Source organism: Epinephelus lanceolatus, chromosome 13 (genome assembly GCF_041903045.1).
Source record: "Epinephelus lanceolatus isolate andai-2023 chromosome 13, ASM4190304v1, whole genome shotgun sequence".
NCBI lineage: Eukaryota > Metazoa > Chordata > Actinopteri > Perciformes > Serranidae > Epinephelus > Epinephelus lanceolatus.
In genome coordinates, this window is record NC_135746.1 from 4379426 (window position 1) to 4407365 (window position 27940).

General features: G+C 39.9%; 2 protein-coding genes and 1 long non-coding RNA gene across 4 annotated transcripts in view; 2 read left to right on the forward strand and 1 right to left on the reverse strand.

Annotated features, from left to right (window-relative positions):
• LOC117270583 (mitogen-activated protein kinase-binding protein 1-like) overlaps positions 1 to 2894 on the forward strand; it is a 49293-nt gene extending 46399 nt beyond the window's left edge. Inside the window, exon 33 of the mRNA XM_033648263.2 lies at positions 1152 to 2894. Coding sequence (XP_033504154.2) covers positions 1152 to 1391 — 240 coding nt within the window. The 3' untranslated portion in view covers positions 1392 to 2894. The remainder of the gene's footprint in view (positions 1 to 1151) is intronic.
• On the reverse strand, positions 1274 to 11537 carry LOC117270771 (uncharacterized). 2 transcript variants are annotated; one of them, XM_033648623.2, is made up of 7 exons: positions 11469 to 11537; positions 8445 to 8491; positions 7578 to 8228; positions 7313 to 7401; positions 4398 to 4569; positions 4008 to 4102; positions 3503 to 3624 (listed from the first exon to the last, which is right to left on the reverse strand). In XM_033648623.2, exons 2-7 carry the CDS (start codon positions 8484 to 8486, stop codon positions 3621 to 3623), a joined length of 1053 nt encoding a protein of 350 aa, XP_033504514.2. In that variant the 5' UTR covers positions 8487 to 8491; positions 11469 to 11537; the 3' UTR covers positions 3503 to 3620. The 2 variants fall into 2 exon arrangements, with proteins under 2 accessions (XP_033504512.2, XP_033504514.2); XM_033648621.2 differs by lacking the exon at positions 4008 to 4102 and having other exon boundaries at positions 1274 to 3624.
• On the forward strand, positions 5120 to 24868 carry LOC144466516 (uncharacterized). The gene is made up of 3 exons (XR_013493118.1): positions 5120 to 5230; positions 22784 to 22895; positions 24801 to 24868. It is a non-coding gene; the product is annotated as an uncharacterized LOC144466516 (long non-coding RNA).
• Positions 24869 to 27940: the final 3072 nt, after the last annotated feature.

Below are 27940 nucleotides of genomic sequence, written 5' to 3' on the forward strand. Positions count from 1 at the left end.
CTAGTTTTGTGTCTTGATTCATCCTCTCATCATGCTTATTTCGGCATGTTTTTTTTATGTCACTCAAACGATTTAGACATCACAGGTCATCGTAAGCCAGCCAGGGCGGGGAGGGGAGAGTTAGAGTTCGAGAGACAATAGGTTAATTTTCCTTCGGCATTTCAATACCTTTAAGATTTGTAAAACATAATGAGATGCAGTTATGTATATATGATTTATTATTAATACTTTACAGAGTAACTAAATAAAAATGTAATCACAAAAAAGGGAAAAATCAGCAGAATAATCTGTCGTATAAACGTTCATCATCTTAACCCGAGTTAAGGTCTTTAGACTGCTTGTTTTGTCCCACAAACAGTCAATGTCCCCAAAATATTTAGTTGATTATCATAAAAGACAAAGGCAAGCTGTGCATTTTCACATTTGGGGAAGTAGAACCAGAAAATGTTTGTCATTTTTATTAAAAAACAACTCAAAGAATAAATGAGTTTTAAAAAATAGTTGCATAACAATTTTCTGTTGATCGCCAAATCCATTAATGGACTCATTGTTTCGGCTCTAATAGAAAGTAAAACTATTTCCCCACAGACGAGATTTGCAAATTTATAGAATAACATTAACTAAGACAAGACAGTGCATTAAAGGATGCAGGATTTAAGAAATACATTATATATATCAACGGTAATATCTATCCAAATATACGATTATAAGAGGAAATTAGAGTGGCAGCATTAACAGGCATGAAATACGTGAGAAATTAGGTGATGTCTTCTTTTGTCCAACTAACAGCCTAAAACCCAAAGATACTCAAGCTACAATCATATCAGGAACCAACAGGAGCTTGAGCAGATAATCTGCCTCATGTACTACTGTAAGAATATGGCGACAGTGAATATGACAAGTTATTTTTTTAACGAAGTTACGAACTGTAGCTTTAATTCTTTAATCTAGAAAATAACTATAATAAAAACAATCATTAGTTGAGACCCTGCTTGAGTTTTTTAGCATTTTCTTATGTCAGTAACGTGCTTCAGAGCACACTTGAATTTTTATCTATAATCTGATGGACAGATCAAACAGAGAAAGACACAGACAGACAGACTCACTCACTCGCTGCCTGTCTGTTTTCCATATGTACTCATTAAAACCAGGTGCTACAGAGCGGCCAGCAGCCCAGTGAAGATCAACAAGAAATGAGGAGCATCCTGTCTGAGGCTCTGTTCACGGTCAAGGCTGAGCTGGACTCTCTGCCTCACCCCACCTCGCAGTGCGAAGGGCACCAAATGGACCAAGGGGTCAAAGGTGAAGGAGAGAAGGCCCTGGCATTGCTGGAGCAGTACGCTGAGCTGCTGCTGAAGTCTGTGGAGAGGAAACTGGACACCAAGATGTAAGGAGATGGACTGATGTTTGCCACGTGGTAGGAGCCAGACGTGTGCACACACAGCAGCACTGTGAATTGTTATTTGCACAGAGATCTTTAGGAACTTTATTTGTGGACTGAATGTAGATGAGATGTTATTATATGTGCAGGAGCTGAAAGAAATGAATCCTGAGTATTATGCACTGAAAAAAGTAAAAAGGTTGCCTTATTTTTGAAGTTGCCATAGCGCTTCTTTTCTACTTTTTAAAATCAAATTTCATAAACGTAATGAATCACAATTGTTACAAAGGGAGACACCAGAAGGACAAAAATTATGAAATTGACATGTTTTGGTACGGGTTAAAATGTCAGAAGCCCCGTTAGCATCCCCCAGAAGCTGCAGGGTTCATTATTTTATTCCAAAATAAAAATGTTAAAGGACAGAATAAACAATTTTCTGTATAACCAGTAGTGAAACTCAAAATTCATCCTTAAGGCTTTTGCACAGAGTCAGTTTTTTTCGTCCAAAATTGTCACACCCCTACAAATAAATATGACCTCATGTTGTGTTAATCATGTTTGCACACTGAATCTGAAACTTTCGTCTGTCATTAAGAATTTCAGCACAGGTACGATTTTCTGCGCTTTTCGGGTCTGTCAGAAGCCTTTAGAGACATTTGACCAAGACTCGGTGAAGAATCATTTCATAACTCATACTTTCAGCAGGTCAGATAGTAATATTCAGGTGGATGATGATGAAAAGGAAGATGTGGAGGACAGAGAGTGAGGACAGCTCCGCCCCTTCGTGCAGCTGCGGTGCCAAGTGAAAGACAGGGAGAGAGTGATGAAAGCCAGATAGGTAACTCCAGTGGAGAGAGGCACAGGAGGAAATTTTCACAACGAATAAAACAATGATGATTAAAAAACTGACTCAGTGTGCAGAGGCCTGTAGAGTGGCGTTACAGCAAGTAACATGGCTGTTAAAATCCAAAAGCTTTATGCTGTTTGGTGATATTAATCTGCACAGCCGTTTCCATGGAAATATGTCAGTGTTTCTTGCATGAAACACTCATGTTCTGGCCAGCTGATGACATGGTTTAGGTTCATAAAGGTGACCAAAAATGTAATGAATGAAGGGGTTCATCCTCTGGGGAACAGGAACATGTAAATCTTTAGCATCTTTAGGGCTGATCTGCTTCTGTTGGGAACTACCTAGAGATGGACATGTTAAAGTATGTTTAAGTGGGAGGTCAGAGGAAGTTAAGTTAAAGTGTGAGGATAGAAGTGGTGTTGAGAGTTGAGGTAAGTGTCAGATGATGGATTTGGGAAGATGTTGAGGGTGTGTAATTCATATTTTTGTATCAGTGGTGTCTCCCTAATCTCAGAGTACTGTAGCAATGACACATTCCTTTATGTAGATCATAACTAGTCTGTCAGTTTATGTTCTTTATGTTTTTATAGTGTTGATTTTAATTTTTGTATTACTCTGAAAGAATTTTCAAACTGTTTTCTGTAAACAAATAAACAGTGAAAACAATGGACCAGATTTCTGACTGATCATTTTATTTAAGAATTACTACAGTTAACAGAATCCTAATGGACATATATAATAGACCTTGTTGTTTTTTTGCCAATATTAGCATGTGTTTAATTCTCAGTTAGTAGCAGTTGAGTAATATAGAAAATATTGTACACAATAAATACAGTAACAGTAGCATCTAGATATAGGAAAAGGAAGCTGTGTGCGTATTAAAGGTCCAGTGTGCAGGATTTAGGGGGGTTGCAGTCTGTACCCTCGGCCACTAGATGCCACTGAATCCTACACACTGGACCTTTAAATTGTTAGCTATGTAGTAGAAGAATATAATAGAATGAGTTCAGCTTGTTATAATTAATATTACATCACAAATGAACACTTATATGTTTGATCTTTAAGCATAATAAATTCTACAATTTTAGTTCCTGTAAAATGTAGCCTATAGATGGTGTGTTTATGTGCACGTTTCTATTTGTTTACATTTCTGCTCATGCATTTACAACACACTGATACATGTCTGTGTCCTTAATGTGTTTATTTATGTATTGTGTGAGTGTTAGCGTGCTTCCTATGGCAGTGTCTCCACATTGACGCAGGTGAGGACGACATCATGCAGGATGTTGATTCTGTCGATCTGGTTGAGCTCTCTGATTCGGTGTCGGAACTCGAACAGCGGGATATTGTTCACCGCTACCCTGAACGCCTCGTGGGTGCACAGGATCTTCATCTGGAACAGAGCAGAAAAGGAAGGATGTACTACTTTCATCTGGACTGTGGAGCGGCTCACATGCAGCGCACATTTAGAAAGAAAAACAAGAATCATTTATCATGATTTCATTTAGGAAAAATCATTTTATGGGGCCAAATCTTCTAACTGGAAGAAAAATATGTTTTATTTAATTAGGATTATTTAATGCCAGAAAATGAAACTTAACTAACTGAAGAATTGAAGCTAAAACTGAAGGAAAAGTCTAAGAGCCCTGATGTTATTGCTGCCAGTAGACATGGACACAGAGACAGAATTAGCTCCTCAGATTAGTAACCTCTTGGCGATGCCTGTAAAGCGTAATTGTTATTGATGTTATTGAGCAACACGAGACCCCCACTGACCTCCAGGAGTCTCCCTGCAGTGCAGCAGTACTCTTATCTAGGGCCAGCTTGCACAAACGACTTTCCAACCCTTTCCATCTTTTCCAAACGTTAGCCTGACGTTAACCATGAGAGAGTGACCTGGAGTCAGTTAAAGGCACCATGTGGAACATATTTGGAAATTCACACCACAGACAAATGAGAGCATATTAAAATGATTAGTGGCGTCTGTTTATGTCTTTTATTTGTGTTGTAAAAGAGCAGAAGCGGGTTAGTGGAAGCAGACACTTTGCTTCAGGTGAACATCTGTCTCCAAATGAATGTGGTAATGATTTATTGACATTAACATGCAACACACAGCAGCCTTGAACACAGCTTTTTAATCTACTGGTTCCTCTCTCTTACGCTCACCTCAAATGGGCTCCCTTGAGCGAAAGGGAAGGGTCCCTTCAGATCCCTCTCTTCTTGGCCCCAGCGCTCGCCCAGTTTGTGGTTACGCACCAACGACTGTTTGCCCCCCTCACTGAAGCGGGGGTTGATGTGGAGGGCGATGTCGTTGCCTCTCAGGAAGTTCACTGTGAACCTGTGGATGACTAAAGCTGGTCAGACTGTCACTGAAACTGTCTGTACGATTTATCTGTCCTCCATTAACTGGAAATGGAAAATGGAAACTACAGACTATGGTTTACATGCACTGTAGACTTGTGATGGACGTTAAATGGAATTTTCTATCAATCTATACTGAATATAGTACACACACTGGTTATGTATGTGAAAGTGACGTGATATTACATGCATAACCAAACTGATTTTATTATTATAATTTTAATTTTTCCTTATTTTATATGTGATTATTTTACTGTTTGTATAAAACTTAAAAATAATCAATAAAAACAATGTTAATAAAAGATTCGTATATTCTGTATGAATGTTAAAATTAATATTATTAACTTAAATAAGTATTTCACCACTGGAAATGTGGTCTTCTTATAAACCTTGTCTGTCAATGCGGTTAAACAACGCCAACACTTTTGAAATTGGTGCTACATGTCCAGAGAAAACAAAGAAAAGAGCTCTGGTATTTGTTTATCCTCAAGAGGCAGAAAACCTACAACTACCAGAATGCACAGCGCCACACAGACGCCCGCTGGTGCGTGACGTACTGCGGATTCGCCATTTTACCACAGGAAACAAACAACATGGCGGACGACCGGTAACAAACGACCTCGAATTACAGCTAAACGGTAAGCTAAAATACGTTTCTACAAATATTTTTGTGATAAAACGGGAACGCAGTAACAGAAACTTGGTTTATATTTTATTAGCACTGCCTAGTTTTACTGTTTGATCTCATTTTCTTCAACCTACGAAACATGAAACAAAATGGCGCCCACTTCCTGGTTACAAGTTTTTGTACTACCACCAAATAGAGTGATAAAATATGTTTCTGTAGACATTTTAGGCGAGATATTGGCAGTTCAGGAACAGAATATTGGTTTATATTTGTTCAGCACTGCCTAGTTTTACAATTTTATCTGTTTGGTCTCAGTTTGAGATACAGAGAATGAGGGGCAGGTGTCTCTTTAGCCACATACAAACTCTTTGGGTGCGTTCAGGGTCACATACTTTCTCTTTTAACTTCAGTCTGTACTGCAGCTGTCCCTACAAAGTACCTACTGTTGTATACAGTATTCACACATACTACTTCTTCATAACATGCGCTGAGCTTTGACCCTCTCTTTCATATGTCCTTTATTTTGGAGATAAAACAAAATGCCTTCACTGAGCTTCCCAGAGACAGAGATCAACCCTTTGCTGTTGTTATTTTTCAATACGTTTTATAACTGCATACATTGTAGATTCTAACATATTCCTGATGGTAAAATTACATCTGCATTGTTCTGTCATTGTTATTTAATTGCCCTTTTGTTGTTGGTTATATTTATGATTATTTTGTTCAATTAATTAATATTCCTATAGTAACTATACGACTAGTCACCAGTCACTTTAATGTTGTCATCCCTCATTGCTGCTTCAGTCAGCTGTCATTGAGCTGTCAAGCTGTCATTGTTTGCATCTCAGTTAGTCAGAGGATTGTGGGTCAGAAAAGCATGCTGACTTGCATACTGCAAAATGCGACCGGATGTAGTATAGGATTGCAAGGGTATGAAATTTTCATGTTTAGATAACCATCTTAGCAAATATCGCGGTTTTGCAGCAACATGATATTTCAGAATTATTATTATAATTATTATAGGATTATTATTAACATTCAGAATGATCCTTAAAGGAATTATACGGAAGGGCTAGTTTTTGGGATACCTATAACATCGGTACTTCATCCGTATCAGCCAATATTGGCTTTGAAATCAACTATCAGAATTGGCCAACATGCTTTTTCTTAATTTGCACAATGAGTGGATATTACATTTATTGAAAAGTATTGTATTTCATGTCTCCATCTGCTGGTGGGTCATCATGATTACAGTGCATTATAATACATGCATAATATGATATTAATTCCTCTAGAGAGGAGACTTGATGATTACTAAAAATAGGAAGGGAAAGGTAGGGAAGTGGATGTATCAATATCGGTATCACTTATTGGTCAAATGAGTTGTTACATAAATACATATTAAGTATCAACCGAGTTATTTTTGGTAGCAAACGTTTAGCCTAATTAGTACTATAATTAAAAGTTAAAACCATTTTTTAATGGATGTGTAAAAAGTCTCCCTTTTGAAAATAAGTTAAATAAAGGTGAGATTTTCTGTCCATTTCTTTTTTCAATAACACAGATAAGCAAATGTACACATTACGATAACCATCAATTTCAATACAACAATATGCTTTGAGACTGGTACCATTGCAACCCTAATGTAGTAGGGTGTTTTTGGCATACTGCATTTGACATACTATCAATTGTCACATACTCATTTTTTTCCCTGTCTTACTAAATAGTATAGTAGTATGGGTATTGGAATGCACAGTTTGTGTCCATGGTGGAGGGCAGATGAAAATCAGACAACTATAGCAACTAAATTATATATGTAGATATATTTTATATGTTACTTGATGAAAATGCAGAAGTACAATCTGTAGTTTGAGTAACAGCACTAGAGCCAGCAAAACATTTTGCGTCTGAGAGATGAGCAGGGAGATCTGTGCCCTGGTTTACCACAGTTCATTTACACTTACTATTCACATAACTATGACACAAAACTGGTTGAAAATCAGCAAATTATCCCTTTAAGAGAATATGAAAAAGAGTATATAGGAAAAAGAATGGTTCAGAGAGAGATCTAAGTTCATGTAATGAAGCTTACATCTTAGCATTAGGTTTGACATGGCCCAGGATGGTCATCATCATCTTGTCATAGACCCCTCGGGCCAGGTTCAAGTTGTATGGCACGCTCTGAACAGCAAGCGAGAGAAAGAATAACATTAAAACAACCTGAATTAAAAAAGAATCAGGTGGTCAAACATATCCATCAGTACTGTGGCTTCTATCATCATCCATTTCTTTTTGTCCTTCCTGTACATTAACAAAGAATACTCTAAGATGCATGTAAGTCACATTCTTTGACTCACGAGAGGTCCAGATGTGGGTGGAAGCCAATGTGGAGGCATGATAGATGGATGCTGTCCAGGCCATCCTGACTGTCCTGGGTTATAAGGCCAACCAGGGTGGGCAGGCCACCCTGGTACACTTGGGTGGATGCTGGCAGCAGGAGCAGGAGCAGGTGCAGGGACTGGGGCTGGAGTTAAAGTTGGAGCTGGAACTTGAACAGGGACTTGAGCAGGAACTTGAGTTTGAATTGGAGCTGGTGGTTGGGGAGTCTGGTACTGGGGTTGCTGGTATTGGGGAGGCTGGTACTGAGGAGGCTGGTACTGGGTGCCTTGCCAGCAAGGCTGGCAGGGCTGCCCTGGAGCCTGACCTGGAACTTGAGCCTGAGCTGGAGCTGGGAATATAGTTGTGGTAGATGCAGTGGCTGGTGTTACAGCTTGAGCCGGGGCTGGAAATGAGATCGGTGCAGGGACAGAGACTGAAGCTGGCTGAGTCCCAGGCCAGCAGGGTGTGTTTGGCTGGCCAGTCCAGCACGGTGCAGGCTGGGTGGGCTGTCCTAGCTGTCCTGGCCATGCAGGGAACCCGGCTCCAGACTGCGGCAGGCTCGGCCAAAGGCTGTTAGCCTGTTGGGCAGAACCAGAGGACGGGCAGCTGCCACACAGAGCGTCAGAGTGCTGAGAGGGAGGAGGAGAGGGGGAGGATGGAGAGGGAGAGGGGTCAGGGTCAGGGTCAGGGGCCAGGACAGAGTAATGAGGAAGAGAGAGGGTGGAAAGGATGGAGGACACCAACTTGCAGTTGCAAACATGGCCGTTTGACATAAGCAAAGATTCAAGCATCTCTATTTAGATGGAAAATGTGTAGAAAAATAGTTGCAGTGGTGTCATTCTTACCAGTGTGGAGATCTGAGAATTTGACGAGGTACTTACATCCATGCTGCCTGCCAAAACAAGATCACTAGTATTTATTCATTATCTTTAAAATGTTTTGTATCACAAACAAATCCCAGAGGACTTTACAGACACAGAAAACTAAAGACAGAATGAAACCAAAATAGATCTCAGTCTGTAATCGGAAAGGAAACTAGAAATAACATGCTATGGAAACTAACAGCCTACGTAACTAATAAAAAAAACGGCAACAAAAAAATAATTAATTTCCTTTTACATCTACGGAGCACGCACTGCAGTCTGACTGAGCTTTAATGAGCTGCACAGAGAGGAAATAGTTCTCTAGGTGACCACCAGAGGACTCTACAGCTTTTTCTAGATGTCAAAGTATCAGCAAACAGTGCTCCGCATGATTGTCTGTCTCCATGTATTGTTAATTGCAGCTCATTGGATGCCACAGGATGCACTAACTAATTGAATGATGACCACAGTGAGCATCCTGAGTCATGCAGAAACATAATGGCATATTGATTCAGGGTTATATCAATGACTTATGTGCACTTAGAGAGGAATGTGTACTAACAATGCTTCTTTGGTGTCCAGGTCAGACCACAAATATATAGTTGTGCTTGTGACTGCAAATTCAATAACAGCTACAGAATGATCTGACTACCCAGTCCTGCTATTTCATTCTTAATGTTTGTTATTATTACCTAGGAAACATAAGTCAAGACAGGAAATGTAATTCTGGCCTATTGTAGATGTTTTAACTGCAAAAATATTATTTGTTATTCAAGTGTATTAATGCAATAGATTGAATCACATATAATTAGAATGCATATATTTTTGTTATTTAAGATTTTTATTGAAGTTTTTCTGTTTTAAGAACATCAACACAAAAAACAAACACATATCCACATTGCATGGATAAAGGTGCCTTCCTGTCTTTTACATTTCCAGCACATTATTTTCCAGTAAACCCAAAATAATATTGAATCATGAAGTATTTTGCAGCGTGTAGATTTTCCCCAAGCTTCTCTTGCAAAATTTGCCTGTACTGGAGATTATCTTTGCGCAAGAATTCATATCAATGTTCAAATTTAAATCCCTCTGCCAGATGAGTCTGAGGTTCTCGCAGTTGCCATATATTGTGTTAGCCGTTATCTTATAAAAGATGGAATCTAAATTATTATTCTTATGTAATCTAAAATAGTACTCTATCATATTATCTTCCTCGGGAATGCATATATTTTTATATTTTTATAATTATTTGCAGTTTATAAATAAAATGAAAACAAATGAAAAAATATAAAGAAAAAAATGCTATGCCCAAAAAGGCCACCATATTGGCAAATTTAATCATTATCATAAATAAGCTTAACATATTGCCATTATTATTACTAGGCCATTGCTTGACTGCTGTGAGTACAATCAGTGTCAAACACTGTACCATCTCTCTATTTCATTACTTTCAAATGTATTAAAAGGTGGAAAACTAGATTGTATTATGACTGTTATGTAGGCTTTATCACTGTCGACTGTTATGGTTAGGGATGCACGATATTGGATTTTTTGCTGCTATCTGGTATGCCGATTCCAATGATGATGTACCAATATTATTAACTTGGCTGATTCTGATAACGTGCCGATATTATCTTGCATCCCTAGTTATAGCTTTTGTAAAGTTTTAGTATGTGATAAAAAAAGGTCATAAAAAATCATGGTATAGTACCTAGTAAAAATGTCATAGTGTGTGCACTTTTCTTGCGTGGCCCTGAATTGAATACTGACTTCTTAAAATGGCACTCAATCACCAAAACTCAAAGAATCTAAATTTTGTTTCAAAATGCTTTGAAATGGTCTGATTAGCTGTTTCCAAATATTTCTCCTGGAGGGAATTCCCCTCTTGCTGAAAATGGTCCCGCTCCCAGCAGGGTTGGAAATTAGCACTGTTGTAGCATAAACGACTTAAAATAAGAGAGGCTTAGACATGGAGTTGTACATTTGAGCGTTAACTCACGAGAAAGCCAAAGATTCGCTATATCGTGGCAATTTATAGCGTCTGACAATCAAGCAGTATCAGTTGACTCATCTACAGCTTTCCAATACTTATTAAAAGGTGTTTCCTGTCACTAGGCGACTGCTCTCCTGTCATTCAGACAACCAGCCCTGAGAACAATTGCTTCTCTTCACATAACCAAATTTGACCAGAATCATGCCAGCTCATTTAGCTCAAGTCATGTCAGGATAATAAGTTTATGTCAGGTCACGTACAATATAGCACCAGTCACCAGCCAAATGCTGGTAAGATATGCAAGTGGCTGCTAGATGTGCTTCACTCACCAGCTTAAAAAACAATGGTAGGATAAAAAAGTTAATTTCCAGCCACGCCCCCCAGTGTTAGATAGGTGATTACGGCCCTGTTACCAATCAACCAACAGCAATCAAACTGATATACCACATCTAAACATAATACAATTAATTATATTGTTACAAATAAAGAGTGAAACGATCAAGTCGTCTTTTGTGTCATGATAAAACAGAATAATAAGAGTTGTAATGGAGTCAATCTTATTTCAGCTGAAAGGTCAAAGCTCCGACACCTGGAGTGTCCTTCATTTATCTGTCAAAGAATTACAGATGCAGTCGCATAATGAAGATAAAACTAGGAAGAGGGAGAACAGAGAGGCCTGCGGCTTATTGATAACTTTTATGAGAACAGGAAAAAAGCAAGGCTCTCATGCACAGATGAAATGTGCTCAAGGACACACTGAAGTGAAAACAGCACGATATTACATGTCTATGCATGGCAAAGATAAATTTTGTCCCTACACTCACATTTAGATTAAATGTTACGACCTATTTATTTAGAACACTGTTTCGCTGTACACACCTTTCACTCTACAGCAGGACACTAGCCTGGCACTCTTTTCCCAGTTCCTAATAAATCTTCTACTATTGGATGCATAGAAATATAATATACATTTTGCATAAGCTGCCACAGATAAGATTAAGACTACAAGTTACCTTTTCTTGTCTTTAATCCTCAGGTGCACTCAGGAGCAGGCTGCAGGCCGTGGTATCGTATAACTGAATCAGTCAGCTTGTAGACCAGCACATAGAAACACTCTTATATAGCCACAGGTCCTTTCACCACTTGGCCACTCCTCACCTCATCACCACATTGAGAAACAAATACCACAGCCTCACATGTCACATACGTAAATGAAACATATATGTTGGTGATAAAGTTTTAAATATGGAGCTGTTTTGTTTGGTTCGTTTTATCGTGATTGTCTTTTTTTGTACTATATTCCCCGTACAATTCACAACACTTTATTTGTACCTGTGGGGCAATTTGCAGCTGCACATAGAGTAGGTTACACAATACTGGAAATTTAAAACGTGTAAAAATGCAGAAAAACTGCACACATGTAAATCCAAAAATAAGCCATGCAAATAATGACAAAGATATGACAATGAAGATGATAATATTAGTGCAAAGTACACTGTGCACATTATTATAATGATAATATGAGAATGAAAATGATAATATAGTGCAAAAAAAGAAGAAGAACAAAGTTATGATGGTCTTATAAACTAAAACTGGAAAAGAGTGTTTGAGTAAATACTTAAATTCTTGTTTGGAAACATTATCAAAACACTGAAATGTACAAGCAATGTAAAAATGTTGTATTCTCCACCAGCTGACATTCCCCTCCTTTACTTACCCTCTATCCACGGACAGCACAATGACATGTTTTAGTGCTGATGTGTCTGCTCCCCTGTTTGGCGGTCATGGGACTGTGTAACACTCATGCCATATCTGCACACAGAGTGACACAATTACAGCAGATAGACAAAGAAGTCAAGACTCTGTTTTCTTTATGTTCCAGTGACTCATGCACTGACAGCTGAGAGGTCAGACACTACTGCTCGGGTCACCCTCAGTGTTAAGTCACTGCGTTGGGTTCAGTTTTCAATACAGTTGTCCATACTTAAGATTGAATATTTCCCTCTGGATGATGGATGTTGATTACGTTTTGAGCTAAGTTTTGAGCTAAGTGTCTCACCTCTTCCAGTGTTGTGGTGTTCATTCTACCATAAACATTAAACAGGAGAGATGTCATGTTAAAACTCAGCCAAATAAATCTTCACATAATCATCCAATGAATCTCTGTAGCAACGCCTTTAACAGTGACAACATAACACACAACATATGTGGATTCACACAGTTGCACTGGTTGTCCTCACACCGTTATTAGATTAGTAATCATCTGAGCTGAAAAATGTCAGAAATTGCAGAACTGCTTAGAATGCAGCGACTTAATCCTCCGAGAATTCAGCGCCTGACATTTATCCAGGGTCTTTAATTTTAAACTCTATCTGGAGACAGAGAGTAAAAACCTCCTTTTATATAGTGTACAGTGTATACAGCTCAATGTAACTCTTGCAGCAAAGCTTGACCCTTTCATTTTATGGAAGTAGCCACTTAGGGTTACAAATAACGGTATCACACACAAGTGCAGCTTTTGGCTGCGATGTAGGCAGTTAGTAGAAAAAGCAGAGTAAAAATACCATCATATAGTCTTTAGGGATGTGTATCCTTTGGACTTTATTGATACTGACACTTATCAATACTCTTTTTGATAGTACTCTTTATAGTATAGTGCAAAAAATAAAAACATGATATGAAAAGATTTATTTTACTTTTACTTTTATGCAGAAATAAATTAAAGGGCAACTACAGTGTTGTGCGAAACAGGCTGTATCACTGTAATTGAATCACTCAGGGCATTTGTACACTGTCAGTTTATGCACCGTCAATTGCTTGTATTTGCCTCTGATACACTCAGATTGTTATTATAAGTGTCTGACAACTTTATGGAAAGGATCCCTATGGAGATGGATCTGTGTGTTATCACCAAACCCACCACACCCCATTTGAATTAACAGTAATTTTAGTGTGAATAAAGGCAGCATATTTTCACATCTAACTGAGTGAATTGAGGGTTTATTTCAAGCAAATCAAAGCTGGTGATGTTGAAACAGTGGAAAGACAAACCAAGATGTTTTTTGTATGTTTGTACATCTGGTAGGTTTGGTGACAGCGATTTCAGGGCTGTTTATAATTAAACAAAAATGATCTTACTCTTTAACTATAAGGTCTGTCTCTGTAGGGATCCTTTCCATAATGTTGTCAGGCAGTTATAATAACAATCTGAGCCCATCAATGGTAAAAACAGACACTTTTAGAGGACGTAAATTGATGGTGCTCAATTGCCCCGCAGGGTTTACATTGCAGCCTGTTTCGTTTCTGCTAGCTGCAGCCCTCTTGCTCAGTAGTGGACCAAATTCAAAACTAGTTGTTTCCATTAGTCCCTTAGAATAAAAAACATGGTAAAATTGTGTCTAGGTTGAAAAATACCGAAGTTGCCCTTTAAATTGTGTCCTGAGTTTACTGCATGTATGATGAGTACAGAGAAGATTTTGTCAACAAATCTGGTCTGGCTGTGAATATGCCATAATGATGCTTCACTACCAGAAGCTAAACAGAAAACGATAGTCATTAAGCTTCTCAGAAGTGAATAGAAATTGGTAACAATGAAAAAAAACCTGTTTTGCTCTGTCAGAGCGCAGAATGTAAACTTGCATTTACGGAGCGTTGAATGTAATCGACTTTTTATTTCCCATTTTGTAATGAATAAAACCAAAAACAAGCAAACAGACAAACATTTAAATCATTTTAAAACAGGTCAACTAGATCAAAAACAGTCCTTAGACCGCTTAGCAGACAGATTTACACAGGTCAGGCCTTGTGCATAGATATTAGAAGATATATTAATCTGGAACTGTAAATTGAGTCGCTTTACATAGGTGAATAAGGTTGTCCATGTTTAAGAGAATTTGTTTATAGATCCCTTGGCAGTATGTCTGAATTTTTTGTTTTGTTTTAGTCAGTTGCAATAGTGCAGATAATATGGTTCAATCCATGTGCCAGTGATTTCTGAAACTTAAAAATATCTTTCCAAAAGTTAACAAGTGATGGGCAGAACCAAAACACGTGGACATGATTTGCAGGGGTTTGATTACATCCTGCACAACTGGGATCTACATCCTGATTTTGGATAGTCTTGAATGTAATCGTCTGACACTGGCAGCTTCATCAACATTAGGGAACAGTTAGGAACAGCAGTTGTAGGTACAGCCCCTTTTGTTCAGGAGCTTACTGATATTTTGGTACTGACCAGTTAGGAACAGGTACCAGTTAAGTACTGGTTCTCGATACACATCCCAATAGTTTTGTGCTTTTTCTGTCTACTGGCAGTTAGACAGCTTCCTGTTAGCAGGTTATGGCATCATAAACAGTTACAGTAAACTGCCTCCCAGAGTACAAGTAAAAAAAATTAATGTCTGTTATTTTTAATTACCTACACGCTTAAGCAAACAGTTTTTTAGAATCTCTAATGCATTATAATGTATGGAGGTCTAACACATCATAATCTGGCATGAAAAAACAAACAGTGGAATATTAGCATACATTTCTACCAGTAAACACCACACTAACTGGCCAATGCTGTATCATATTGTGTTATACCTTCATGTACAATAAAGTACAAAGGCACGCACACACACACACACTCACACACTCACACACTCACATACTCACAGTCATTAATTCTTCATGAGTGTATGAGTGCACCCTGCAGTCTGACCCCAGAAGGCCAGCTGAGCCCCACAGTACCACACATTAGGCAAGTAAAGGGTGTGGCCACGTTGGACAATTTGGGGAGTCGCAGCACTTTTGGTGTGTGTGTGTGTGTGTGTGTTTGTGTGGCAGCACTCGAATCTGCCACACAGTTGAACTGAGCATCTGTGCTGATTAGATCCTAATGTCTCATCATCTCCTATAAGCTGTTACGAGGCAAATTGTGTCGTTCCTTTATTGTTTTTTTTCCAAATTGATTTTCAAGTGTTTCCAGAATTAAATGATAAACAGGCAAATGTTTGTCACTTGGCTGCGTGCAGCAGAGACTGGTGTGTATTGCAGCAAACTGAAATGTAGCAGCAATAATTATGTGGTTGTCAGCATATTGATCAAATTATATATTTACCATTAGATCAAGTAAGGCTGCAATTTAATTTTTTAATTTTATATACTTTATTAATCCCCGAGGGGAAATTCAATTTTTCACTCTGTTGTCAATTACACACAGGTCCGAACACACACATGCACAAACAGGACCTATACATGCACTAAGTGGAGAGATGTCAGAGTGGGCTGCCCATGACAGGCGCTCCGAGCGGTTGGGGGGTTCTATGGCCTTGCTCAGGGGCACCTCGGCAGTGCCCAGGAGGTGAACTGGCACCTCTCTAGCTACCAGTCCACGCTCCATATTTTGGTCCGGACGGGGACTTGAACAGGCGACCCTCCGGTTCCCAACCCAAGTCCCTATGGACTGAGCTACTGCCGCCCCCTACTGCCTCATTTTTGACATCAAAAGCAGCACTTTTTTGTGAATAGTAGTGAATAGTGAAATCTATGGCACCATTGGCACATCTCCAGCAGTTTTTGTGATGACAGCATTTAGGTATTGAAGTGAGGATGGCACATTTTCAGTGGTGGTTGTAGGGTCAAGAATTTTTTCAATGGGATATCAGCAAATTTGATATTTCTGAAGGCAGTATTGGCACATTTTCAGCATTGGTTGTTGCACCAACAAAAGAGTATTTTTTAAAGTGACTTCAGCACTTTTGAGGCGGTGTTGTGTTGACAACAGCTGAGTGTTTTTTGAAGCATATTGGCACATTTCCAGCGGTGGTTGTAGCGACAACAATCGGGTACTTTTTAAGGCGACATCGGCACATTTCTTGTGGTGGCTGTGGCAACCTCAACCAGGTTTTTTTTTTTTTTTTTAAATTGACCTGGGCACATTTCCAGCAGTTGTTGTGGCAACAACAATTTGGTATTCTTTAAGGGGACATCGACACATTTCTAGCCATGGGTGTTGTGACAATAACCGGGTATTTTTTAAGGTAATATCAGCACATTTCTAGTGGTGGTTGTGGCAACAACAACATGGTAATTTTTAAGGTGACATGGGCACATTTCCAGCGGTGGTTGTGGTAAGAGCATCTGGGCGGAAGTTCGCTGCATAGATCAGCCTCTCATTGAGCGGAACGAGCCACCTGCTGAAGTCCCGCCCTACCACCTCTGGTTGCAGTTTTCAACACGTCCTTTACTAACTTTTGCAGTGTTTGGTCTTGCGGGGATGTAGCCATTTTTCTGCCATGGTTCGCGTCCTGTAGACGATATTTTTGTGGGCGTGTTACACCAAAACCTGTTCCCCCCCCCGGCAATATTTTTGCAAGCGCACCATTGCTGTGGCACTGCCCAGAACGATTGTGATTGGTTGAAAGAAATACAAGCAGCCGGGGCATTTTTTTCTCCAATCTTAAAGTGAGAGTCGGCCCAGCCAGACCTTTCTTTTCTTGAGAAAGGTCTGGTGAGCGAGACTATGGTGACAATAACGAGGTATTTTTTAGGGCGATGTCAGCATATTTCCAGCAGTGGCTGTGGCGATAACAAAGGTATTTTTTAAGATTAGGTCAGCACATTTCCATTTTTTTGTGCCTAAATATAATCACTTTTTAACCACAGCATTTTTTCACAACATAAAATTGAAACATACAGAAACATACAGAAACATACAATGCCAGCATTTATTCTGGCAATGAGCTGTTTCCTCAGTAGTTGGTGGAAACCAAAACAGAGCTAAAAGGAGAGTGAATATTTGACTTCAGGTGACCAGAAAAACTCTAAGTGAATTCTAAATTTGCACAGTATGTACTTTGCCAAATCCAGCCTGTGATAGGGTATCAGGTGACCTGCTGACCATTTTCTAAATAAAATAAGATGCCAGAGTGCAGTAAAAGAATCAAAATAGACCTTGTTTACCAAAATAAAGTGCCAGGGGAAGATCACCCAGACATCCTGACAGAGGTCTGTTCTGACTATTTGTATATTAATCACTGAAGTTTGTTATTAACTGGCCCTCTGCCTTCTGGAATTTCGCAAATGTGGCCCCTGGGCAAAACAAGTTGAGTATCCCTGATCTCCTCGGGAGGTAAATGTATGCAATTAATACTGTCATAAAGGTAGATCTCACATGCAATAATGCCTTTCATAGATCAAATACTAAAGGGAATTTATCTCTCTGCTGGCAAGGCACTAGATCAGCTACAGCAACCTTGGATATGGACATGAAACAGTTTATCAGGACACTTTAGCAGTGTGAGCGTTTGTTGTTTAAATCTGAAGCTCAAACTCGACCTTGTGGTTGAAGAGTTTGTCTCTTATACTTACTCCCTACCTCTGTTGCACTAATGCAATACATCCCACATTGAAGAATCAAGGCCTCACTTCCCATCAGACAAACAGACTTGCTATTTGCCATTGAATCCTTTAATCAACTTTCTGTATTGACAAAAGTGCTCATTCGTGAAGAATCTGCGGGAATAAGTCAGCCCACATTGTCATATTCTCCAGCACAGTGAACAGGCTTTAGACAACCACCAAATGAAGCTTCATTTGAGGATGGTAGGGAATTCTTTTGCTTGGGCTGCATATTGTCAGACAACATTTCTTGCCAGGAAACAATCCAAAACATTTGGTCCATGGTTAGTCTCCTGGTTGGCCCGTCAGCTTGTCAAGAGCTGGAACAGGCAACACTTGTTTCCTCAACCCTTCTCTGCACTCAACCCAATCTGTCCTTATTGAATAATGTGATAAAAAGTTGCAATAAAAACACCATACAAAACAAATATAGCTCAAGTAGTGATTTGAATTGGAGAGCAAATTACGGGGCTTCACTCGAGTGGATGGTTACCATGTGGCCGTGACATATGCTGTCTGATGGGAGAGGGAGTAATGATGTCACTTGCAGGAGATCTCCTTTTGTAGTTTCAGCCAATGGGGGAGCTGAGGAAAAAGGAGGCAACTGTGAGGCGTGCTGCTGTTAGGCAGAAGAGAGCAATCTGGCAGGAGCAGGGGTTTACCAAAGCAACGTCGGTGGCATTAGCCTCTGATAAGCTCTGGGCCTGGTTCCAACACTTGTAAACTGCATCCTCCTTGACTCCCTTTTCTCCCCTTTTCTCCTCCTCTTCACCACTTCTGTCCCATTAAAGGTGCAATAAAAGAGACAGTTCTACAAGGGAATCACCACAATTGTAAAAACGTCACATTTGCTCACCTGTAGTCAAAGAGTGGTTTGAATATGAATCTTAATAACCTGTAGCTGTGTCTAAAGATGCTTTGTGCCTTCAAAGAACGAGTGAACAAGAAATATAAAATCAGAAAACGTGTGTAAGAGTGAGGGAGATGGTTTCAAAGAAAACTACAGTTGCCATGGGGACAGCAGCACGTTCTTGCAGAGACCTGAGTTGTTGTTTACGTGTCTGTCTTCATCACATCTTTTAGACCACTATGAGATCAGTCACAAAGGATTACGTTATTCACTCAAGGATGTTGTGGCTCATGTTTCAGACACCACCAGCAGCCACTAATACAACTTATAGTTGGATGCACTATAGTAAACTGTGTGCGTCCCACCATACACCACTAGATGGAGATGTCAAATCCTCACAGGGGGGGTTAGTAGTCATGTGGTATGCACTGTTTGCTCCATGGAAGGCAGTAGCAGTCTGTAATCTATGGATATATCTGATCAGCTGACTCATGACCAAGCCAGAAAGCAGCGAAAGGATCCAATGAAGAACTATAACCAATAACATTTGTATTCTACACCAAATATTCTGTGCAATTATTCAACTGTGCAATGTTTCTCTCCTCTTGAATGTATCGTAGTTAAATTTCAACATATATTTTATTTCAATGCACATTTCATTTCTACTTTATTTTATTTTTTGCTTCATATTTACACACTTTTATGTCATACTCTTATTCTCACTTCTTATAATTGTCTATTCTTTACATCGGAGCAGCTGTAACAAATCAGAATGAATCAATAAAGTATTTCTGATTCTGAAAATACATATGTTGAGCCTCTGGACAGGCAGGTATGAGAGGTATCTTGAAATTTTGTAGCTTTTTTCGTGTGTTCGGTGAAAATAGTTTTGTAGTTTTAATGGTAGAAGAGTTAAAACAAAATCCATCCAACTCCTCAAATTCCTGTAAGCAGTATAATCCACTTTAACAATCATATTTGTCCTCTGTGGGGGACATGACACTGAGGCCTTTATTTTAAACACCATGCATGCAGTCTGTTTGAATCCTAATATACTGTGAAAAGGACATCCTGAGCTTTTTAGTGATGTAACACAAGTGAGGGTGACTGGCAAAACATGTCTTCTGTCTTTTCTTTTCTTATTTTATACTTTCTTTTTCTTTTTTAACCAAAAAAAGAAAAGGCAGAGAAAACCAAGGACAGCAGGCAGGGACATCACAGGTGAAGGTTAAATGCTTTAGCCTACATCATGTAAAACAGAAAATGAAGCAAGGTTACATTGTAGTATCACGATTAATGGGTCCTTTATGCCCATGATCGTCTTTTAAGATCACAGAAATCCTATAATCCAAGACTTTGATTCATGGAAAGCTACACTGTTTTTAAAGAGGGAGAAATCTTCCACTCATTCATAAGCTATAGTCCATCCTGTATGTCTTAATACCGAGGGAAATAAAATGAAATTCACCAAACAAAATAAACATACAAATAAAAGATAATTTCAAAGTCAAATAACATTTCGATTTTTTCCACTATTTTGCACATTTTCAGGTCGTTTGAGACTCTTCACTCAGCCATTTTCTGGTTATTGCTTTTTTACAACCTGCTACTATTTGTAATAATATCTGTCATTTTAAAAGGGGAGTAATTGCAAAAACATGTTTTATTGGCAGTATAGGAAATAAGTGATCACGTATGAAGTTAGAAGTTATATTGTAGGATTTAGGATTTATGAGAGTAATATTTTAAAACTGGGGAGGGTTGCAACATGGGACGGCTGCAACAAGGGCAACCGTCCCTGAGCTGAGCAGCCATATCAAAAGAGACTAGAACTGTAGTTTTCAACATAAAAAAGTCATTGTGGGGTACATGAAAGGATACTTCATCCAAATACAAATTTATAGTGCTTTTGAAATTTTTTTATTTATTTTTATTTTTTTAAGATTACTGCATAACGTAGACATTTAAACATGCACAAGTCATTGTGATTACATACAAGTATAGTTAACCCAAATATAATTTTAGTGATGATCAAGTCTCTTCTGATGACTTCGAGCTTGGTGATGGTAAGGCCCTCGACGTTAAGTTGGAGCACTGCCAGACCTTGGTTGGTAGGGGTGTCCACCCATCCTTAAGGGGACGTTCTCTGCCTTGGTCTTGACCTTGGCTTGTAACTTGGTCTGCCAGCTCGATGATTCTTCGGCGACATTAGTTTCATGAGTTGGTCTTGCACCATTTCTCACTACTCGCAGGGGAGGCCACGTGTAGGCTGTCGTCATCCCCCCCAGCAGACCAGTGATGGCCAGATCAGCAGGCTCCGAAGGTTGAAGAACGGGGTCCCACAAGGCTCCGTCCTCTCACCAGTGTTGTTCAACATCTACATTCACAACCTGCCGGATTCAACTTGGGGAGCTTCCCCCCAGACCCTACGCATATCCACACAAGCCCTGGTCCTACCCGTAGCCGAATACTGTGCCCCTGCCTGGAGCAGAAGCCCACACGTGAATAAGGTAGACACTGCCATCAACAGCGCCCTCCGGATAGTGACTGATTGTTTGAGACCCACCCCCATGTCTCACCTGCCAGTCCTCGCTGGAATTGCTCCGGCCAGTCTCCGACAGGATGCGGCTACCCTCACCCTGGCAAGAAAAGCCCAGAAGTACGACTGGCACATCCTGCACAAAGCCACAACAACACCGGCGCCACCATGCAGGCTCAAGTCTCACCATCCCTACAACAAGGTGGCACAAGAGCTGCTACAGTCTATTCCTGAGAGCTTGTCCAGAGACGCCTGGCTGGCAGCATCCTGGAAACAGACTTGGGAGACGGCTGGGCCCTCCCGCATCCACCGATACATCCAGGACCCAGGTGGCGGTGTAAAAGGAGAAGACCTACCACACTATCTATGGACCTTGCTGAACTGTCTACGCACTGGGGTCGGCCGCTTCAAGTCATCTCTGAAGAAATGGGGCCTATTGGACAGTGCGGCATACGAGTGTGGCGAGTCTGAACAGTCTGCCGTGCACATAATCACGGGCTGCCCCCTATACAGCCCACCCTCAGAATCCAGCCTCTTCGACTTAGGACTGGAGACGAGGGCGTGGTTGCACAACATTGAGTTGGCCATCAGATGATACACAAAAGAAGAAGAAGAAGAAGAAGAAGTCTCTTCTGTAGTGGAATTAACATCATGTAATGCATGTATACTCTTATTTTGATGGCCCACCAGCAGAGGGGGACATGAAATTGAATGCTTTTTAATATATATATAATATTCATTCATTGTGCAAAAAAAAAAAAAAAAAAATCATCTTGGCCAATTCTGTTAGTTCATTTTAAAGCCAACATTGTCTGATGTTATCGTGCATCCCTACAATTGTCTGCTACATCAGCGTATTGATGCCATTAAAAAAAAGATGACGTTAAAATGTATGAATTCAAACATGCACAATTCATTGTGAGGTACATAATCACTGGAGTTAACATCATAACACGATCATGGCATTATTTTGTATAAATGTAATCTTCTTATTGTAATGGTCCAATAATTAATATTAAGCCATTTTTGTGCATCATACATTGAATAAATCATGCAAAAGAAGAAACTGTATTCTGTTTGTTTTCAGTCAAGGGTGAGGAAGAGGGTTATGAACAGAGGAGTTCCCCACAAACAAAACGCAATAACTGTTATCTGATAAATATTATTCAATTAATAAATAATACCATTATATTATTCTATGAATAGATTTAATATTACTGCACAACAATGCCTATTTTGATAGTGCTATGCTTAGTGAGACAAGAGCAAAAATTAATTAGTGAAATTTAATGTATTTTTAACATGTTGCAGCTGTCCCAAGTGTTGGGGTCAGTTGTAATATCTGATTTCTTCTATTTAAATAAATGAGTGCGTAATTAGCAGACAGGTGTAAGTTTTATATATAAATTTGGTTGGTCTAGTCCAAATAGTCTCAGAGTAACTGAGAGAAATGCAAAAAGTGTTGCAGCCATCCCGTCTCCCCTGCACATTTTAACCCATACCCTTTGTGGGGGATAGTGGGACGTACTTATTCTCATTTGCTTTTTATTCTTCAGGAAACAGGGGAAACCCCAGAACCAGGCAGAGAGCAGGATGTTGAATGTTCAGAGGAGGACCGATCAGCTGAGGAAGATATTATTAACACCCATTGTCCATTTTGGATTACAGGTGAGGCATAAACTGGGGTCCTGAAGTTTCGGTTATATAACAGAGATTATTTTCTTATACACACGCACACGCACATACACTATACTATATAGGCAGTTAAATGTGTGCACAATACCTTTAATGTTACATTTTTTAAATGTGAATTTAATTATATAATGTAAATGTACTGTACTGGAGGTTTTGTGGAATAGATCAGCCTGATGTCCACCACAAGGGACATATTATAAACAATGATAAATAACATTTTTGAGAACATTTGTTTCTTACATCCCAGTTACTTAGATTATGTGGGATGATATGTCTAATTCCACTGCTTCTGTGTCATGTTATCAGCCACCCCAAAGCATTCAACTGAACCTTTTAATGGCACCTTTCGTGAGGTTTCTCAGTGATACAGTTTGGATGACAGATCAATTCACAGCTCGTCAGTCACAATTTATGTCGTATTTTGAGCCCACTTACTAAACTCTCCACCTTCCCCCCATGTGGCTATATGAGAAGGATAGGTGTGGCCGTCCATAAAGCCCATAATAAGTGTAGCACGGCCTGGAATAGTCCTGAGCTGAAGGGGTGTTCCCACCACGTACAGTCTGGGCTCACATTTCCCAGGGGATTTATGGGTGGTGGAGGCCGCATGGGAGACAGAGCAGGCGAGGACAGTATCATCACAAGAGGATAAATCATTGGAGCAGGGAAAAGATCTGGTAGTGAGGAAGAATGTGTCAGTTTGCAAAGTGGGTACCTACATGCAGCCCAATTGCCAGAATAAATTGTTTGTATTGTATGTTTCTGCAAACCACAGATACATTACATTTCTGTGTTAATGATTAGGGACTTTACATTTCAACAAGGCTGTGGTTAATGTGTGGTTAGTTTCCGGCAACCAAGACAACAACCTCTTGGTAAGGAAAAGATCATGTTTTGGCTAAAATACCCAGATATGGTGGAAGGTTGTTGAAAAGGTAGTCCTGTCTCCGTAGGAAACAACCACTTTTCTTGGCACTATCCCTGCAGGAAACATAAAGATTTTTCAGTAAAATAAACTGCTTTTTGTAGCACTGTCCTATCAGGTAAGGTGGCGATGTCTTGGTAAAAAAACAAAAACTTTTTGTGGCACTATCCCCACAGGAAATGCAGTGATGACTCAGTACAATAAACTGCTTTTCATGGCACTATCCTGACAGGGAAGGCAGCAATGTCTCAGTAAAATAAGCTGCTTTTTGTGTTACTATCCCTGCAGGAAACATAGCGATGTGTCAGTGAAAGAAACCACTTTTCTTTGTACTATCTTGGGAGGAAATGCAGTGGTGTCTTGTTAAAAAGTGAATGCTTTTCTTGGCAAAATCCTGGCTGGAAAAGCAGTGATATCTCAGTAAAATAAACTGCTTTTCATGGCACTGTCCCAGCAGGAAACGTAGAGATGTCTCAGTAAAATAAAATGCATTTTGTGGCACTGTCCTCGCAGGAAATGCAGCGATGTCTGAGTAAAAAAAGGTGCTTTTTGTGGCACTGTTCTATCAGAAAAGATAGTAATATCTCAATATATCTAAAAAGCCGCTGGAAACCCAGCAATGACTCGCCACAAACACAACTGGTTTTGTTGTTTGTTGGTCGCGAGCAGGGGTCTGCAGCTTGGCAGTTATCTCGCCTCGGTGCTAAACCATCCACTGTCCCTTCCCACCTCTAATGACAAAGTCAGCTCATATACTACGTACCTTTAGAAACATTGATATATGTATGAAATGTACAAATGTAACATATCCGTGTTTTGCAGAAACGTACAATGCCAGCATTTTCCTCTGGCGACCTGGCTGCATCTTTTACAAGCATCCATTTATGATGGTTACACATATGTAGCACATATGTGCAGTGAGAGCAGGAATGCATTTCTGATTCATTTTACAGGTTTTGAAGTCTCCACCTGAAACCAGCTGGTGAGTGGGAGAAGGGAAGATCCATCCTTGCAAGCAAGTCCACTGGTAAGATTTATCGGGCTGATGAGCCTGAGGGAAGGTGGTGAGAGGGAAGGACGTGTGGTAACAGCTCCCTCATTGATCTCTATGTTTAACAACAACACAAAGAGCTAGACCTTGGCATGATAGTGGATACTGAGTTCTCTGCCTCCTCTCTTATTGCCTCCCTCAGTTAACCAGGCAGTCAGACATAAGGACTTTCCTGTCACAGTGGGAGAAATTGACTCGTGCCCTTGCACTTTCACTTACTGTAGTCTGGGGAAGAGCCCCGCGCTACAAACGGCACGTCAGAAACAGAGATGGGAGATCAATGAGGGCTGTGACACTGTCAGAGCTGGCAGAGGCTGTCACACTGTGCGTATTCCAAATGCTCTGGGGCTACAGCCTGTGTCTGGCTTCACTTGAGAAACACTTACGTGTACACTCATGCCTAACATATTCTTTAGAAACAGCAAAAGGACAATGTGATACAGTAATGCACTGAAAAGGATGTAAAGCTGTTTTTGTCTGAAACAACAGATCAGTTGATAATCAAGCTTTGGCATCAAATATGCCAGAATATTTTAAATATTATTTTGCTTTATCACTTAATCTTGAGCCCCTGTTCTGAAAGAGTGTGTCTGTGTCAAAATCTAGACTTCTGTGCCTACCTGTATGTTGCAGATTCTTAAATTGATATATCAAATCAAATGACCACAAAGCAAAGTTACGGTCAGATACTATTCCAGTATTAAACAACTGTACAAACTGCAAATAGACTGGAAGGAAATGGGGGTGAAACAAGCCCTGCAACTAACTTTTACCCCGGAGCTGCCTGGCAGGCCATCGGCCATGTTTGAATTAATATGAATAATTGAAATCATGATACAATCCGTTAACTATCAGTCCTACCAAAGTCTAATGTTAATATTATATATATTGTATATATACTGTATATATATATATATATATATATATCAATCATTCCCACTCCAGAGTGATATCTGTGAATCTACGGGGCTCCAGGTTTGGAATTATTGGCACGGGGCAGTTAGTCCCATAGTGGGATCTGGGGACTTCTCAAAGGTCTTTGGGTTAGTGTAAGCCCTTTCACTGTTTTCCTCCTCTTTCTGTAAAGATAGCCTGTACTATTTCAAGTGGTTTAACCCTTCATCAACACCTTTTAGAGCAGATTTTTACAGTATTTTGTCATTCGATTGAAATGTCACTGTTTAAGCCTGATAAGTTGAGTTTGGTACAGCTATCAACTAATGTAGCAGAAGCTGAACGTCTGTTTCAGACGTTTTTCTAGCCTATTACTTTTAGCTGTTTAAACCATCAACTTATTTTTAGTTAGGCTAACTATTTCAACTCTTATGTCTTTTGGGTGACTATTTAAAAGTTACCCTGGAAATCAAGAGTTCTCGCTGGAGCACAATTTGAATTTGCTCAGCCATGCTGTTGGAGCCGAGCTGCACCAATCACATTGGTGTATCTGATTTAGGCGGGGCAGAGGCGAGCTAAACAGATGACGACAGTACTGCGACGATGAAGTCCGGAATCAGTCAGTAAACATTGCTAGATGGCTACGGATGAACACCAGCTGTTTGAAATGGCTTTGGCCGCTACAATGAACGAGTTAGACTTGGCTTTTTCTCTAAAAGAGGAACAGAAGACGGCGCTCGAGTCTTTCCTTTGCAAGAAGGACGTTTTTGCTGTTTTGCTGACCGGATACAAGAGAGAGTCTACCAGTTAGCTCCACTGGTAGCGCTCTGGATACGTCACCCCGTGTATTGTTCTGATTGGTCATAGTGTTATCCAGTTGCGTGCAGTGATATTTTCAAATGCATGCTTGGTGCCGCCCCTCGAGTTGGGCCATTTGCATTACTCATAGCCAGACCCTAAATCTTTCTAGATTTGGGTCTGGATTTCCAGGCTAATTTAAAGGGACAGTTCATCCCAAGATTTAATCAAACATCTTTTCATCTTAATGTTGTTTATCTATCTAAACTGTTTTGGTGTGAGTTGCCGAGTGTTGGAGATATCAGCCGTAGAGATGTCTGCCTTCTCTTCAGTATAACAGACCTAGATGGCACTCAGCTTGTGGAGCTCAAAGTGCCAAAAAATACATTTGAAAAACTCAGCATCAATGTCTCTTTACAGAAATCATGACCTGGTTACTCAAGATAATCCACAGACCTTGTTGTGAGCAGTTTCATGTAGGAACTATTTTCTTTCTCCTGAACTACATCTGTCACTGGAATCACCGTGCAGAAGGAAGCGTGCATCTACTGTTAGATCACCTAGCACCACTGAGCTAGCTTATGTTCCAGTTCAATTGAGAATGTCCTTTATGTTTATATCTCATGCTGTCACATGCACGAGCCTCTTGTCCATGAGCAGATGCACACTTCCTTCTGCACAGTAATATAGTATGTGAGTATAGTTTGGTGGGAAGAAAATAGTTCCTACGTCAAACTGCTCCCAAGGTCTGTGGATTAGGGTGACCTCTCACTCAATAAGTAGAGCATGCACCATACATAGGCCGAGTCCTTTGCTTCGACCTGTGTTTGATTTCCACTTGTGGCCCTTTGCTGCGTGTCATCCCCATTCTCTCTCCCCCTTTCCTGTCATTCTCCAGCTGTAAGTTTGTTTGTTTTCCAAAAATTAATACCTGTCTGAAAAAACACATTACTGTGAATCCAACATATTATCAGCTAAATTAAATTGGCTTAGTTATAAAAAAAAACATTTAATTTACAGCATCCAACATAAATTATAGAACTGTCTCCCATGAACCCCTGTGCAATCATGTGAGCTAACTGAGGCTGAATCACGTATCCATAACAGCAGGAGAACTAGTTAGCTACAGTTCAGTATTCTTGAGACACATTGGCCTGTTAGCTGTATTATTATGCCAAGTGTACGGGCATTTTAAGAGCCACAATGGATTTGTAACTTGTCGAGCAGGAGACCCTTGACATACCCTCCACCTCAGAAACCACCAGTAAAGGCTCATTTATGCTCCCTTTACGTACGAAAATGTATACGTCCATTTCAAACGATGTTACCGTCACTGCCCACATGCTTCCA